General features: G+C 47.9%; 1 protein-coding gene across 9 annotated transcripts in view; it reads left to right on the top strand.

Annotated features, from left to right (window-relative positions):
- LOC120498491 (rho GTPase-activating protein 7-like) overlaps positions 1-14,220 on the top strand; it is a 51,215-nt gene that overhangs the window by 36,739 nt on the left and 256 nt on the right. For 7 of the 9 annotated variants that reach the window (XM_039701313.1, XM_039701314.1, XM_039701318.1 and 4 more), the window contains 9 exons: positions 820-901; positions 2,267-2,330; positions 3,493-4,838; positions 5,205-5,369; positions 6,055-6,214; positions 7,530-7,728; positions 9,738-9,957; positions 11,673-11,787; positions 13,972-14,050. In XM_039701313.1, coding sequence (XP_039557247.1) covers positions 820-901; positions 2,267-2,330; positions 3,493-4,838; positions 5,205-5,369; positions 6,055-6,214; positions 7,530-7,728; positions 9,738-9,957; positions 11,673-11,787; positions 13,972-14,010 — 2,390 coding nt within the window. In that variant the 3' untranslated portion in view covers positions 14,011-14,050. Of the gene's footprint in view, positions 1-819; positions 902-2,266; positions 2,331-3,492; positions 4,839-5,204; positions 5,370-6,054; positions 6,215-7,529; positions 7,729-9,737; positions 9,958-11,672; positions 11,788-12,182; positions 13,271-13,971; positions 14,051-14,220 lie in introns of all 9 variants that reach the window. The other 2 variants (XM_039701315.1, XM_039701323.1) reach the window with 2 other exon arrangements.

Consider the following 14,220-nt stretch of genomic DNA (forward strand, 5'->3'; position numbering starts at 1 on the left):
AGTAACAAAAGCTAACCTATTTTTAAGAAAGATTTTATCAAAGAACTACAGTTAAAAGAACAACATTAACTGCTTTAATTCCCACCTCCCCTGGTCACTGCAAAATTGAAAATTTGAAGTCAAGCCTGTAGAGCTGGGTTTGAAAGTTGTATTCTATGAAACCTGGAAATGCTTCCTGTCTGCCTACAGCAGATTGTATTCTGTAGGCTGTTTGTTGGAAATGTGCATTGCCATGCTTCTGGAAAATTAATCCCCTGCATTACCTTGCTGTTTATGCTGTTTGCTGACCTGGCTCGGAAAATAAAGCTTATAAAATAAGCTAAGAAAACACATGTGGACCTCAGTGGTTCTCTCATGTGCAAGGCTAAATCTCAGGAGCTGAAACACTGAACTCTTCAGCTTCCAGCCCAGCGTGATGTGTCAGGCTCCCTAGAGCTCAGAGACTCTCATGTGCTGCATTGCACCTCACCATGGCAAAGGCTCATGTAAAACAATCCCTGCTTTATTCTGTAGAAGGTGCAGAGAACCAAAGCAAATCTAAAGGTTATTTTGTGTTTCTTGTCTATGGCACTCAATAACTGCAAGCTCCTGGAAATGCAGAAGGGCTTGTCCACCTGTAATAACAGCAGCAAGCAGATCCCTGCATTTGTTCTCCCACTTGCCCTAAGAAACTGATCCTCACTTGCTGGAAGAATGTTTGCAGGAATGCACAGCCATAGAAATAGAAGTAGTTTCATTTCAACTGTGATAAATAAGCTGCAAAATTGAAAGTCTTTGCAATTACAACTCAGATTTGAGATTCAACTTCTTTGTTCACAGATATGCAGTTTCCCATTGATGTAAAAACTGTGAGGAGAGATCATGAATTTTTAGATGGAGATGCCATTGAATCACTGTTCAGGTAAACATTAATCATGGATCATCTTTGATACCCCCATCCCCCCAGTTACTTGTTACTCATCTTTTCATGCCTCTGCTTTTGTCAGAGAGGAACAAAGTCACCACATCTGTGACTGAAGGAAATGACTTCAGCGCATAGTTTAGTGCCACTATAGTTGGTTGTTTTAGGAATTAAAAGGTAAAGTAAGCACATGTCTGCACTTCCTCTTCAGCCAAGCTCTCAGGGATGTTACACTGAGCATTAAATATCTTTTTTGTGATGTGAAATGGCTACAAGCTGATTAAAAATAACCAGTTCCCTGCAAGCATGGCAGGCTGCTTTCTAGGATCATGTATAATGGAGTGCAGGAATTTCCTCCAACTCCTGTTCCAGCAGATAGACAGAAAGAAATTATCTGCATGAGATCTGTTTTCCTGAATATTTTTTGGGAGAGAAACAAAGGTACTGGTTTGAAGTTATTGCTTTGTCACAGCTGTTCAGAGCACACAAGAGAACCTGCCTTGCTAGTGCCAAGTCAGACCCAGGGCCCTGTGGAATTTCCCCATGGAACAGTACCAGGACAACAGGAGGCTCCTGCTTCCATTGGTACTGCAGTTACTGCAGCCTCCTCATGGTGGGATTGTTTAGCAGAGTTTCTTCAGCAGAAATTATGATTTCTAACACTTAGGGCAGTGCAAAGTTCTTCTCCTGGTGAGCTGTTCTGGTCCTTTTCTGTGCTGTCAGGTCACCTGAACTCCAGCTCTGCCTGCACCAGAGCGCCAAGAGGAGTTGTTCACACACATCCCTAAAACACAGCAGATATTGGAGAACTTTGGGTGTATTTTGAGAGAACTTTGTTTTTTGGTGTCACTTCTGTCCTGGGTGCACCATGGAGACTCTCAGGGTGCCTCCTGTTGATACCACCTATTGTTTGACAACTAAGTGATTGACTAGTCTGGGGACCTTACTGATTCCACAAGCTTTAATTAAAATGACAGATAATGCAGTCCTTCCAGGGATACAGGTTAACATCTTGATTTTTTTTTTCAAGAAGCCCACACAGAATTTCATTTATTTTCAAAACCTTAAATCAATATGAAGTTTTTCACAACCAGTAAAGCTAATATTATGATTTTTTAAAATTATATGATTGATTATAGTTGTCTTCTCTAGTTTTAAGATGGCAGAACTGGAAGTGTGAACATCATGGTGTTGTTATTGGTGCTGGTTTTGGGGGCCAGTGTATGGGAGCCTCTAACAGAATGTCAGTCTTTGACAATAGTGAAGACTCCGTGGTAGAAGATCACACCTAGTTTGGTGCATGTTTGTTTTCAAGCAAGCAAATAGTTGAAATTTAAAACTCCTGTGTTTTTTCTCAAACCCTAGAAGGTTGAACACATTGAACAAGTATGCATCAATGAAAGTGGAAATAAGCCGTGATAGGAAACGGGTATGTCTGTAACATACAGTTGCTGTTCTCATTAAAGATGTGTTTAGCTATTGTACCAAACACCTGGGCTTAAAAGTGCATGAAGCATTAGCAATTTCTGAACTTTCCTTTCTATTCCATCCCACGAAGCTCTGCTATTTGCATTATGTTGAGAAAACATAGGGATTTGAAACTTTGCAAGGCAGGTTAGGGGTGGCTTTTGAAACACGTTTAAAATTTGATTTGGCACATATTACTGTCCAACAGTTGCCCCAGAGCCTCATCTCAGCATGGCTATCATTGCTTTCTTAAGTAGTTTCCCACCTCATTTAAGTGCTGTAAGTGAAATTTCACTCCTGTTGATTTAACAAAGAAATTAAAAGCGCAATCCAAATGTTCAGCCAATACAAGCTGGGTAGGTTTTAGCTGTGCTGTCTTTGTGCTCTGCCCCTGAAGCTAAGTTAGAGTGGTGGCCACAGCTTGGCTGGGCAGCACCAGCTCTGCAAAGCTTCTGAGCCACCCTGGATTGACTGCAGGACTAGTGAGAAAATTATGCCATCTTCTGGAAAAATATCTGGGTTTTGGAGAGTTCTGCTCTCTCTTAGGGCAGAATGGGGCAAGAGAGCCCAGAGAGAAGAGACAGGTGGCTCCCATCTCTCCAATGTTTCACTCTCCCAGTGTTGCCTCAGAGTGGGGACACTCCAGCAAAGGGACAGCTGATGCAGGTGGCAAGGGAGGCTGAGGGCTCCAAAAGGGTGCCACAGTCCCACAGCTAAACACTTCTTTACCTGAAAATGGATGAGTTTTGGTCACAGAAGTGTGAGAGTGTTTGATTTGTTTGACTTTAGGAAAGGCAGTGTAAACCCAATACAATCATCTTTCAAAACCCTTGGATTTGCCACAAACCAGGATTTTTCACCCTTAGATCAAATCTGTCACTTTTTCCTGTGGTCACCTTCCCAGATTTATCAGCATGCTTGGGCATCATTTGTCAGCATGTTTTTCAGCTAACTTAGGGCAGACCTTCAGTGTCTGAATGGTCACATTTCCATATGTTGGTCATGGGGGTTTTGGAAGTCGGTAGAAAATTTAAGTCTATTTTTTATGTTAAACTGGTTTTTGTAATTTAAAATTTGCCAAACTTTGCCCTTGAACTGGTGTTGTTTTTTTTTCTCCTTCTAAGAGTGACGACTCAGAAGATGATGAACCTTGTGCAATAAGTGACAGATGGGCTTATGAGAGGTGCAGCCAGCGGTGGTCTCGCATCGAGAGCCTGGCAGGATTCCCAGCAGAGGAAGGGGCTGGTGCTCCCACCCCAGGCAGCCCAGTGTTGAAGATCATCAACAACGAGGATAATGTCTTTCTGGATCATGGTGAGAAGCACGATGTGTCCTCAATTCACAGCACCAGCAGTGCTGACAGTGACATTGTTAACTCCCAAAAACCTTTTGAAGATGTGGAAACCAGCACGAGCTCCTCAAGATGTTCCTCAGTTAAGGTACCTTCACTGGACTCTGCTTTTAGTTGTTCTCCTCCCCCCGGTGAATTTTTAAATATCACCAGTGAGGAGAAGCTTTTGGATAAGTCACCATCCAAAAAGAGGAAGAGCCTTCTGAAGAAAATGGAGAAGCTGCACTTAAGGAGCTGCAATTTAAGGAGTGGTCAGTCAAAGGCCAGACCCATAATAAGTGAACCTGTTCTTCTGGAAGGACTTAATGAAGAAAAGATGAAGATGCTGAACTGTGTAAATATTTCTGACCTCTCTGGCATCCGAACAAAGAACAATTCTTCCTTTTCTCCCCAGAGCTGCAACAGCAGCAATCAGTCTGTAAACAGCAGCACAGGGAGCACTCCAAGCCCTGTTATAAAACCAGGCAGCCCCTGTGGAGGAAGGGGGACCTGTGCAGAGCACATGGACACCAGCAAGCTGGGGAATGGTCGATCCCAGCAAAACCTAAAAAATGACACGACGGTACAAAAGAGCCAGATGTTTCAAATACCACAAGGCCACAAACCTGGCACCTTCCCCACAGTACTTACAGACAGCTCCCTGTGTCCAGCAGACAGCTCTTCTGTCAACTGGAGAACAGGGAGCTTCCACGGGTGCAGGAGGAGCCGGAGCAGAAGCGGTTCCAGGGACCCCAGGGGCACCAGGAGCCCTGTGCTGGGCAGGGATCACAGGCTGAGTGTGTATGACAACATGCCCAGCCCCGACCTGCAGGGTCTGGAGGCCGCGCAAGTCGGCGACGACGACGTTTTCTCAGAGCTGAACAGTGTCATAGCAGATGTCAATGGTCTCAAGAAGCTGGTTGATCAGTGGACAGAGAAATTATCAGATGATGGGGATTCTGACTTTGCCAGTGACTTGACCTCTTTGTATCCACCCTCCCCTAAAGAAAGCTCTGTAGAAACAGAGGGCTCAGAAGATAAGACAGCAGGGGAGGCTGAGGGAGAGAGCAGCTGTGGCCTGGGCAAGGAGATTGGCTCTGCAGACCTGACATGCATCACAGACTCTCAAAAGACCAACAGGTCAGCATCCTTGGGTTTGCCTTTGATTCTGTCCACTCTAAACAGAATTGATTTGCCAGAACAAAGTATTCTAAAGTCTGTCCTAGGCAGCAAGGTCTGCATTGCTGGTGGCAGGTACTGCTCCACAGGCACCAATATCTGACCTCTGCTGAAAGTAGGACACTCAAAATCTGCATGAGCACTCAGGCATTGGAATCAGGAAGCAGTTTGTATTGCCAGAGGCCCTCCTGGATGGGGAGTACCTTGTTTAAGTGCAAATAACTATATAAGTGCAAATAACATTTAGAGTCTTGGGTGCTTCACGGATGCAGGTAGCAAGCAGGGATGGTGGAAACGGTCTAAGGTTAAGCAATATTTCTCCCATAGGCACGGGAAGCAGCACTGGTCTGTGGAAGAGAACCTGGAAAGCCTTTCCCTCCAGACTGATGGCCAGTCAGCTGCCCAGCTGGCCCGCACACAAAAGCTGGCACTGTTGAAACTCACAGCTTTAATGGACAGATATTCCCCTTCCAGTAAGCAGGGCTGGAACTGGTAAGTTGTCTGATATTAAAACAACCTGAGCTGGTTGGAGAGGAGTTGATGTAAGCATGTGAATTTCCTTGTCTGCCTACATTGCACATGTTCAGGATGAAGAATTTCATCCTATTAAATTGCCAGCAGCTTCATGGTTATTTCCATGGCTCAGGATTTCCTCTGCTCTGGGCTGTACTTTGCCCCTCGCTGCTGGTTGTGCTGTTGCTGATTTCAAGGTACATCAGTTTCTCTTTAGATTTGCCCAATTGCAGGGCTTTTTCAGGGGACCATCCCAGGACCTGGCATCTGAGGTGAGAGTTGGCGGGACTGAGGATCCAGCCCTTCAGCACTGTCTGTTTGACCTAAACCAGTGACAAATTCAGACACTCAGAGAACTTACATACATTTTGTGATCGGGAGCTGGTACTTGAATATATAAAGAATGAAAAAACCCTGCAGTCCTGTATGGAATGTATTTCCCATGAGGATGCTTTATTAAAGTTAATTTCAGCAATGAAATGAGGAAGTCATCCCTGTAATTGCCTTTGCTGATTTTCTCTCCCTCCTGATGCTGTGTGTGCAGGTGTGTGGCAGAATTTGGGGTTGTGACAAGGTGCAGCTCAGCCTTTTCTGATGAGTGTGAAGGAGCAGGTGCAATGTGCTGGACACCTACTAAGTTGTATCTACATGGTTTTGTTTCCAGGACCATACCAAAGTTCATTAAAAAGCCAAAAGCCTCAGACTACAAGGACAAAAATGTGTTTGGGGTTCCTTTACTTCTGAATGTGCAGCGAACAAGCCACCCCCTGCCCAATGGCATCCTGCAAGCCCTGGAGTATCTGAGAAGCCACTTTCTTGACCAGGTATGAACTCGAGGCAGCCCAGAGGAGCTCTGGGCCATGAACAGATCTGCTCCAGGGAAGCAGACTCTCTTTCATACTTTTGTGAAGGACGTTTTTACACCCTAAGGCTCTGAATACACAGAAGGTGTAGCTCTGAGCAGGTGGCCTGTGAGGAAATACCAGTGCTGATTTCCTCTGGGAGTACCTTTAGCCCTGTGCTGTGTTTTTGTGCCTTCCCTCACTGAAAGACTCTTGGTGCAGGCAGTCAGGCTGTCTTTGCCTGGGGAGGTGTCATGCCTCTGCTCCCCAAGGAGGCAAATCTGCCAGACAATGTCATCGTTTCCTCTGTTCTGTGGCTGCTGGTAGTGCCAGAGCTAATGTGAAAATTAGTCTTGTTTCAGCTGAAATGCACCACTAAGCAGAGAGAAAACATTACAGCAGTGCCTGTTACAACGTTTTCTGGAGCTCAGCTGTGTATTTATCCCCTGAGTGGAGATGGCAGAGGAAGTATGTGCTGTATATGGTGTTCCCATAGCATAGGTGCAGAAATGAAGACCTTGTGACATGAGACATTATTAGTTAAAGAGAAGACTTTTCTTCCTGTGCTTTTTCCATTGATGCCAAAGTGCAAAATTGTGTGACTTCACTTGTGTGAAGTGACAATGCAAGTGTTTTTCATTTTGAGGTTATGGTATCCATTCAGTTCATATAAATAAACCAGAGAGTGTAAATATTGTCTCAGTGGCACAGAGTAAAACTGTCACCAGAAGTTTTGGTGGGTCGAGATCATGGGAAACTCCTAAATCTCACTCAGTTGACAATCACATTAAAAAGAACATCAAAATTTCCTTCAAAATGGCATCCCTTTGCCAGCCTGTGGAAGGATTAGATATATCAGGTGTTACAGGGAGCCTTGTGCATCTCACAGTCAGTTTGTGTAAGCCAGCACTCGATGTATGTTTGTGATTGGTGGACACACATTGCTGCATTTGAAACTGAGAGTTGCCATGTGTAAACACAGCCTGCCCAAAAGAATGGACATATGTCAATGGTAGTGATTTTAAAAGGCAAAATGAGTATTTTTGAATTAAATAAAAGCCAAACAAAGATGAAAATTGGGATGTCACAGCTGATTCTGTGGGCACCAGGCATGATTTGCCTCAGAGAAATATCCACGTGGCTTCTAATGATACAAAAGTATTTTGGTGTTCATAGGACATATCCCACTGTCACAGGATATTTGCTGTTAGAAGGAAGGTGAAGGATCACTTGTTTGTCAAAATTTTGATTCCCAGTGATTCCTCTCTTTGTCTCTAATAATTTCTTTTACCCACAGGTTGGCCTGTTCCGAAAATCCGGTGTTAAATCCAGGATCCTGTCTTTAAGAGAAATGAATGAAACCAACCCAAACAATGTCTGTTACGAGGGGCAGTCAGCATTTGACGTGGCAGATATGGTGAAGCAGTATTTCCGAGACCTTCCTGAGCCTATATTCACCAGCAGGCTCTGTGAATCCTTCCTCCACATCTACCAGTGTAGGTACCAAAAACTGGCATTCTCCTGTGGTGGCAGCTCTCTGGTCACAGAGAGAAGCACACAACTTTCCCAGGCATCATCCTAGGAAAGGCTGTAAAAAAATCAGAGAAAAGAATGATAAACAATTCTTAGCCTAACTTGCTGCACCTGGTGTTGTGAACATATGGAATGTGTTATGGAAATTTGTTTACCAGATTAACCAATTATTAACCAATGGTGATGGTGTTTTAATTAAAGGACTAATCAAGTCCACCTGTAGTGAACTAGGGTACAAAAAAATCAATGAATTTCTTGATAAAAAAGAATTAGCCTTCTGAATGATGGAGTCCATATGTCATCTTCTTTCCTGTCCCCTGTAGCTAACACTGACATTTTCCAGTGCCTTGGCTATCTTAATGTTCAGCTGTACAAGGCAGTGGCCAGACCAGGACTAGTGCCAAGTCCCCCTGCAGAGGAGACAAGTCAGGCAGGACATTTCTGACAAGATGTGTTCATTGTGGCTCTGGACTTGGGAGCTTCCAGTCTGCATCCCATGAACCAGCGAGTTCTCTTCCCTGAGGGATGAGTGTAGTGAAGTGCTGCAGCATCCCCCTTAAACTGTGCTTTTAAACAGTTATTTCCTTGTGCATAATTAAGAAATAACCTGGTCCCCTTGTTTATGGTGTGTCCTAACTCCTTGAGCGAGAAGACCTGATGTATTGATATATTTCTTTATTAAGTGCCCAAGAACAGCTGCTGTGAAACAGCTGGGAAATGCCAGCAGCTTTCTGCCTGTGCTCACACTGTTACTGTCCTTGAGACTCAACCCAAAAACCAAGGAAACACAAAGCTGAAATATTGCATTTAATACAGTTTGAACAGGTTCTGTTTCCAGTACTTTGCCCTCAAGGCACTTTCAAAAAGCAGATGGACTGGGGAAGGAGCTTGAAGTAGGGCTAATAATGTTGGTGGGACAGACAAGTTCCTTCTGCTTTTGAGAAAAGGTTTTAAAAGACAAATTTTAATCTTTTTGAGAGGACTGGTGTTGCAGCCTAACCCATGTGGCTTTTATTGACCAAAGTCAATGACCAGCTGCTGTTCTGTGTACAGTGTAGGTTCATGAAAATTCTGTTGGATTTTATTTCATCACCTGCCAGGGTTTTAAAATTTTGTCTGAAAATGATTTATTTGTTTGAAATAAGTTTTCTTCTTGCATTCACAAATCCTCCTTTGTAAGGAGGTCTACAATTCCCATGTCCAAAGCATGTTTAGCTGCTTTCTTCCAATTATTGTAATCTGGCCACTGTCTACCTCCTGTCTCTTGTTTTGGGAGAGAAACAGCAAATGCCCAAATTTTATCTTCTGGAGCAAGTGCACAAATTAAATTACTCTTTTGGAGAGAAGAATTGTGCTGCTTTCACCAAGAAGTCTGTTTTGTGTGTTCTATGTATGTGCTTCCACCTGAAGGGAAGGAGAAGTGACCTTCTGCCCTTTGCAGTGGTGTTAATTGGAGAAATCCTTGTGCTGGGGATGCGTGTCAGGATGAACCAGACCCACCCTCCTGCCAGAGCTGTTTGGCCAGACAGTCTCAGTGGGGGTTAGTGTGAATTAAAATCTGTTGGCAAAACACTGGTCTCTGAATTGAGTTATCTGAGAGCATCTGTTCTCTTCATGCTTGGAGCTGAAAGGAAAGGACAGTAGAGCAGCTCCAAAGTATCACTGCAGAGTAATATTTTATGGGGAGACAGGTCCTTATTTGGGTTGTGACTCAGTTCAGGATATGTTCATTAGCATGGTGTTCAAGATAAATTGCAAGTCAGGCAGCAGCATCCCTGGGTGTGAACAGGCACTTGACAGGCTCTAGGAGAAATGGTTCATGTGTGATGGGATAATGGCCTTTCCTTGTCTGCTGTGAGCTTGGGACAGGGAAATGGATGAACCTACAAGCTCAGTGCCCTGCTTGGGACCCTGCTGATGGATGCTCTTTCTGCAGCTCACAAGTGATTTTTGTCATGGTTTATGGTTTCAGACGTGCCGAAGGACGAGCAGTTTCAGGCTGTCCAGGCTGCTATTCTGCTTCTCCCGAAGGAAAACCGAGAAGCTTTGAAAATCCTCCTGTTCTTCCTGCGAGATGTGGTGGCTTTTGTTGAGGAAAACCAGATGACTCCAACCAACATTGCTGTCTGTCTGGCACCTTCTTTGTTTCACCTCAACACCCTGAGGCGGGACAGTTCCTCCTCCTCAACCAGGTATTGGCACCTGATGCTGGCACTGCTGCTGTCCCCAGTGCTCTTGCTGGAGCAATGCTTCCTGTAGCTGGCCTAGGCTCAGTGTCTGATTTTGAGGGGGAAACAGACTGTGTGTGCCTTGGGGTTTGCCATAAATCCCATTGCTCAGGTGCAGCAGGAGCTGCCTGCAGTGTGTGGAACAATGTGGCCGCTCACTGCCCAGTGCAGAGGGCTGTGGTGAGGCCCCGTTGCCATGCTCCTGACCAGTCTGTGTGTCCCTCACCACTGCTGCACTCCCCTGGTTGCCCAGCATGAGACTCACTGCTGCCATTAAAGTGGTGCTGGCCATTGGAAATGTGCTCCTGCACTGGCCACCTGAGCCCAGGTGTGGCCAGAAGGCCCTGCAGGTACCTGGCAGACTGAGGCAGCTTCTGGCACTGGTTCTGCTGGGTGATAAGGGGATCATTCCTGCCAAATTGAGCCACAGGGATTCTGTAAATTTACTTAATAAGTAAAAGTATCTGGATAACATAAAAGGATCTGCATAACATCCCCTGTTTGTACGTGCAGGGAGGAAGGTGCCCTTGGGCCAAAGTAGACAAATAATCTCTGAGAGCATTCATGCCTTATCTGGCCTCCTGAGGCAGGGCTGTTTGCTCTGCTGGTGCTCCTGGGCTGTGGACAGCAGGATCAGGGCAGGAGAGCACAGCTGGCTGTGCAGGAGGCATCGTGCTCCCCACAGCGTAGCGAGCTGAGCGCCTCACTTGGGGATCTGCAGGGGAGGACTAGTCCCAAAGCAGGAGCTGTCAGATGTGCTGTTGGCATCTTTCAGGCTCTGGACAGCACAGGGGAAGGGAAAGAAAACACTGAGGATTTTCTTTTCAATGTCACAAAACATCAGAAAATGCCTCAGGCATCCCTGTGCTGAGCTGGCACACGGCAAGGGAGCCACAGGCCACTGTGAGGGCACCTGGGGATGTGATGGAGTGGTGGCAGCAGATCCTGCTGGATTGCTGTGTTGTCTGAGCTCCTGGGAGCTACACTCTGGGACTTGTTCCTCTTTGCTTTACATCAGCGCTGCTCTGAAATGTTAGGACCAAAGATAGCAATGGAGTTTTCTCTTTGTTGTCAGTGTTTAGAAGCCAGGATGCTTTGAAGCTGCAGCTCTGCTGTAACTGTGCATTAATGCCTTGGTGCACGGTTCCCACTTCAAAGGCTTCAAGCTGACAGGTCTGACTCTGAGGAGCAGCACTGAGGACTATTATCTTCCACCCAATTTTCAAGCCATTTGGCAGGAATGTACATAGATAAAAGTTTCAGAAGCCAGGACTAATGATGTAATACCACTAGCATGAATTAAAAGAGGGGATTGTTTTTGAAACTGTTGGGTGTGCTTTGGGCCAAAGGATTTAAAATGTTCTACATGGGCTTTGCAGGTATCAAAGGAGCTTGATATTGAAGATTATACACAAATAAGCTTGGGGTCATTGTTGTTCTTGGCCAAGTGTGTGATGATGTGTTTGGGGAATAAATTCTTTGACTTGACTTTCTTGGGTGTCCATTACTACTGGTCAGTAGTGCCATAGATACCTTTGGGATGTGCTGGGAGGGAATTGACCTTCAGGGTCACATTGCATGAGCCCTGCATGGCCATGCAGGTCCTTCAGTGCAGAGTGTTTTGTGCGGTTCCCAGCACTTTGCTCACTCAGCCTTCCTCTCACCTTCCCCTCTCCTAGATCCAGTCAGAGGAAGTGCAGCTTGGGGAAGCCAGACCAGAGGGAGCTGAATGAGAACCTGGCAGCAACGCAGGGCTTGGCCCACATGATAATGGAGTGCAACAGGCTCTTCCAGGTACGTCACTCACTGTCACCAAGCAAAAGCTCTGGGCATCCTGGGGGGGTGGCTGGCTTGGAGCAGCTGCTGGGCAATGTCCCTGCCAGCCCAGCTGCTGCTCTGTGCCTGTGGCAGATGGGCATCCTGCTGCTGCCACCAGAGAAAATGAGTGTCATTATTGCACTCCTCCATTCCCCCTCCATCCCCAGGTGATGGGGCTTCACTCCATGGGCTTGGGGACAGCTCAGAGAGCACCTGTGGGGCAGTGCTGCCATGTGCCCAGGCTGGGAGGCCCTGGCCATCCCTGCTGGAGAGTGGGTGGAAGTTTTGTTGCTGGGGCCTGGTCAGAGCAACAGCCATGCCTGTGCCTGGCCATTGACCCCAGTAATCTGAAGCTGGACCTTGGCCCACAGACTGACTTCCCAGCTTGACCGCGGCCTTTGCCCATCATTATGGACTTGCCTAGTGATCCTTAGACTGTGGCTGACCCTGGTTGCTGTCCCTGGACCTGATCCTGACCTCCCTTCCTGGCTGACTCACCTTCCTGGCTCCACCTCGGACCTCATCGCCGTGGATGTGTCTGATGATCTTTGCTCTTGGCTGACCCTGGCTGCCACCTGTGGCTCAGCTCCGGCAGTGTGGGACAGGGCAGCTGCCCTGCCAGCCCTGCTGTCCCACCTGACCCCTGGCCCCTTTCCCTCAGGGGTGCTGTCCACACTCCAGCAGTCAGCTCAGACCTTCTAATCCTCTGCTCCAGCTGCTTGTCTGGGCAGGGGACACTGCCCCTTGGCTCCCCTGCACTGACACATGGACCCAGCACTGATTCCACAACCAGTGCCTGGCTTGAGTGACACCCCACCCCAGGACAGCTGAGGTTCCCAGGGGTCTGATCCCTGCATGGCATCAGTCTCCAGCCCAGACAGGGCTCCTAAGTGCCCCTCTCCACCCCCAGCCCATCCATGGGCCCCTGTATACCCCGCAGTGGCCTGAACCCCTGTGCCCAGCTCTGAGGCCCTTGGAGTGCCCTGACACCACCTCCTGCCCTGTACCCTCTGGTCAGCCCTGGCAGCACAGAGCTGGCCCTGTTCCTGGCTGCATGGCCCCATGGAATAGCCCCATGGAACTCTGAGCTACCTTGCACCCATGGACACTCCCCACCCCCCTGCTCTGACCATTGCTGACTCCAGCCCTGAGCTGTGGGGCTGCCCCTCACCCCGGGGTGCTGCTGGTGTCACCCCCTCCCTGCCAGGGTAGGCACTGGGTGCTGAGACTCAGGGATTGCCTGGAGAGGGCTGTCCCCCTTCTGCTGGAGGCCACAGCTCAGCGTGGCAGCCTGTGCCATGCCCGTGCCTGGAGGAACACCTGGGTCTGCTGCTCTGGGCCCAGAGCTGGACTGGTCACTGTGGCCACCACTGGACTGCGGCTGACGCTGCTTCTGCCACTGAAGTGGCCCCGCGAGCAGGACCCGGCTCGTCACCGCTGCCACCCGGCGTGGCCCCAGGTAGGGCAGGAGGGGCCTGGCTGGCGAGGCTCTGCCTCAGCCTGGAGCAGGGAGAGCTCCACGGCACGGGTGTGGGGGACAGGGAGTGCAGCACACAGCTGGTGACGTGGCATGGCTGTCACCCTGGTGTCACTGTGGCACCAGCACCAGGCCTGGCGGGTTTGTGGGCAGGGCTCAGCCACTGGGAGAGCGTGTTTGCACAGGTGTGCACTTGGGGAAGTGCCAGCTGGTGCCCACCCCATGAGGTGCTGGACACTGAGCAGCTGAGAGCTGAGCCCTCCCCAGCGCTCTGGACATGGAAGAACCTGATACAGATCTCTATAGATACAGATATATGTACAAATAGATACAGGTATATACACACACACACACATATGTACACATGCATATGTCAGTGAGCGCCTGCATCAATGCAACACCTTCTCTCCAGTGCTACCACAGCTGCATTTTTGTGCTGCTTTAGGATTCTGGAAGTTTTTTTAGGAGGCTCACAGCAGAGCCTCCAACAAACCCCAAGGCAAAGGCAGGAGCTGTGGCTCCTTGTAGCTGCCCACGATTGATATGCACTGCACAAAGAGGTTTGCAGCTCTGTAGGGATTCAAAACCTTGCTGCTGAGGGGAAAGGCATTTCCCTTGTGTTTTCCTTAGAGGGAATGTAGTTTAACTGATCTGCTCCTCCCCTGCGCTTCCTGCTCCTCCAGGTAAAACTGCTGCCTGCCTCCCCGCACCATCACAGATGACATCAAAGCCTGGGTGACCTGCTCATACCTGGCACCTAAGGTAAAGTGGATGGAGTATTGTTGGCTCTGGGAGTGTGGGTGGGTGGAGGGTTTCCTGGAGGTACCTGTGGGTGCTCTGAGTTCATGGGCTTTGGCTCCTGCACCGAGAATTGCTCTGAGCTGTGCTCACAGCCACTTGTCTGCCTCTGTTTCTGCAGCTGCTGAAGCCAC

The sequence above is a fragment of the Passer montanus genome, unplaced genomic scaffold (genome assembly GCF_014805655.1).
Source record: "Passer montanus isolate IOZ18808 unplaced genomic scaffold, ASM1480565v1 scaffold15, whole genome shotgun sequence".
Taxonomy (NCBI): Eukaryota; Metazoa; Chordata; class Aves; order Passeriformes; family Passeridae; genus Passer; species Passer montanus.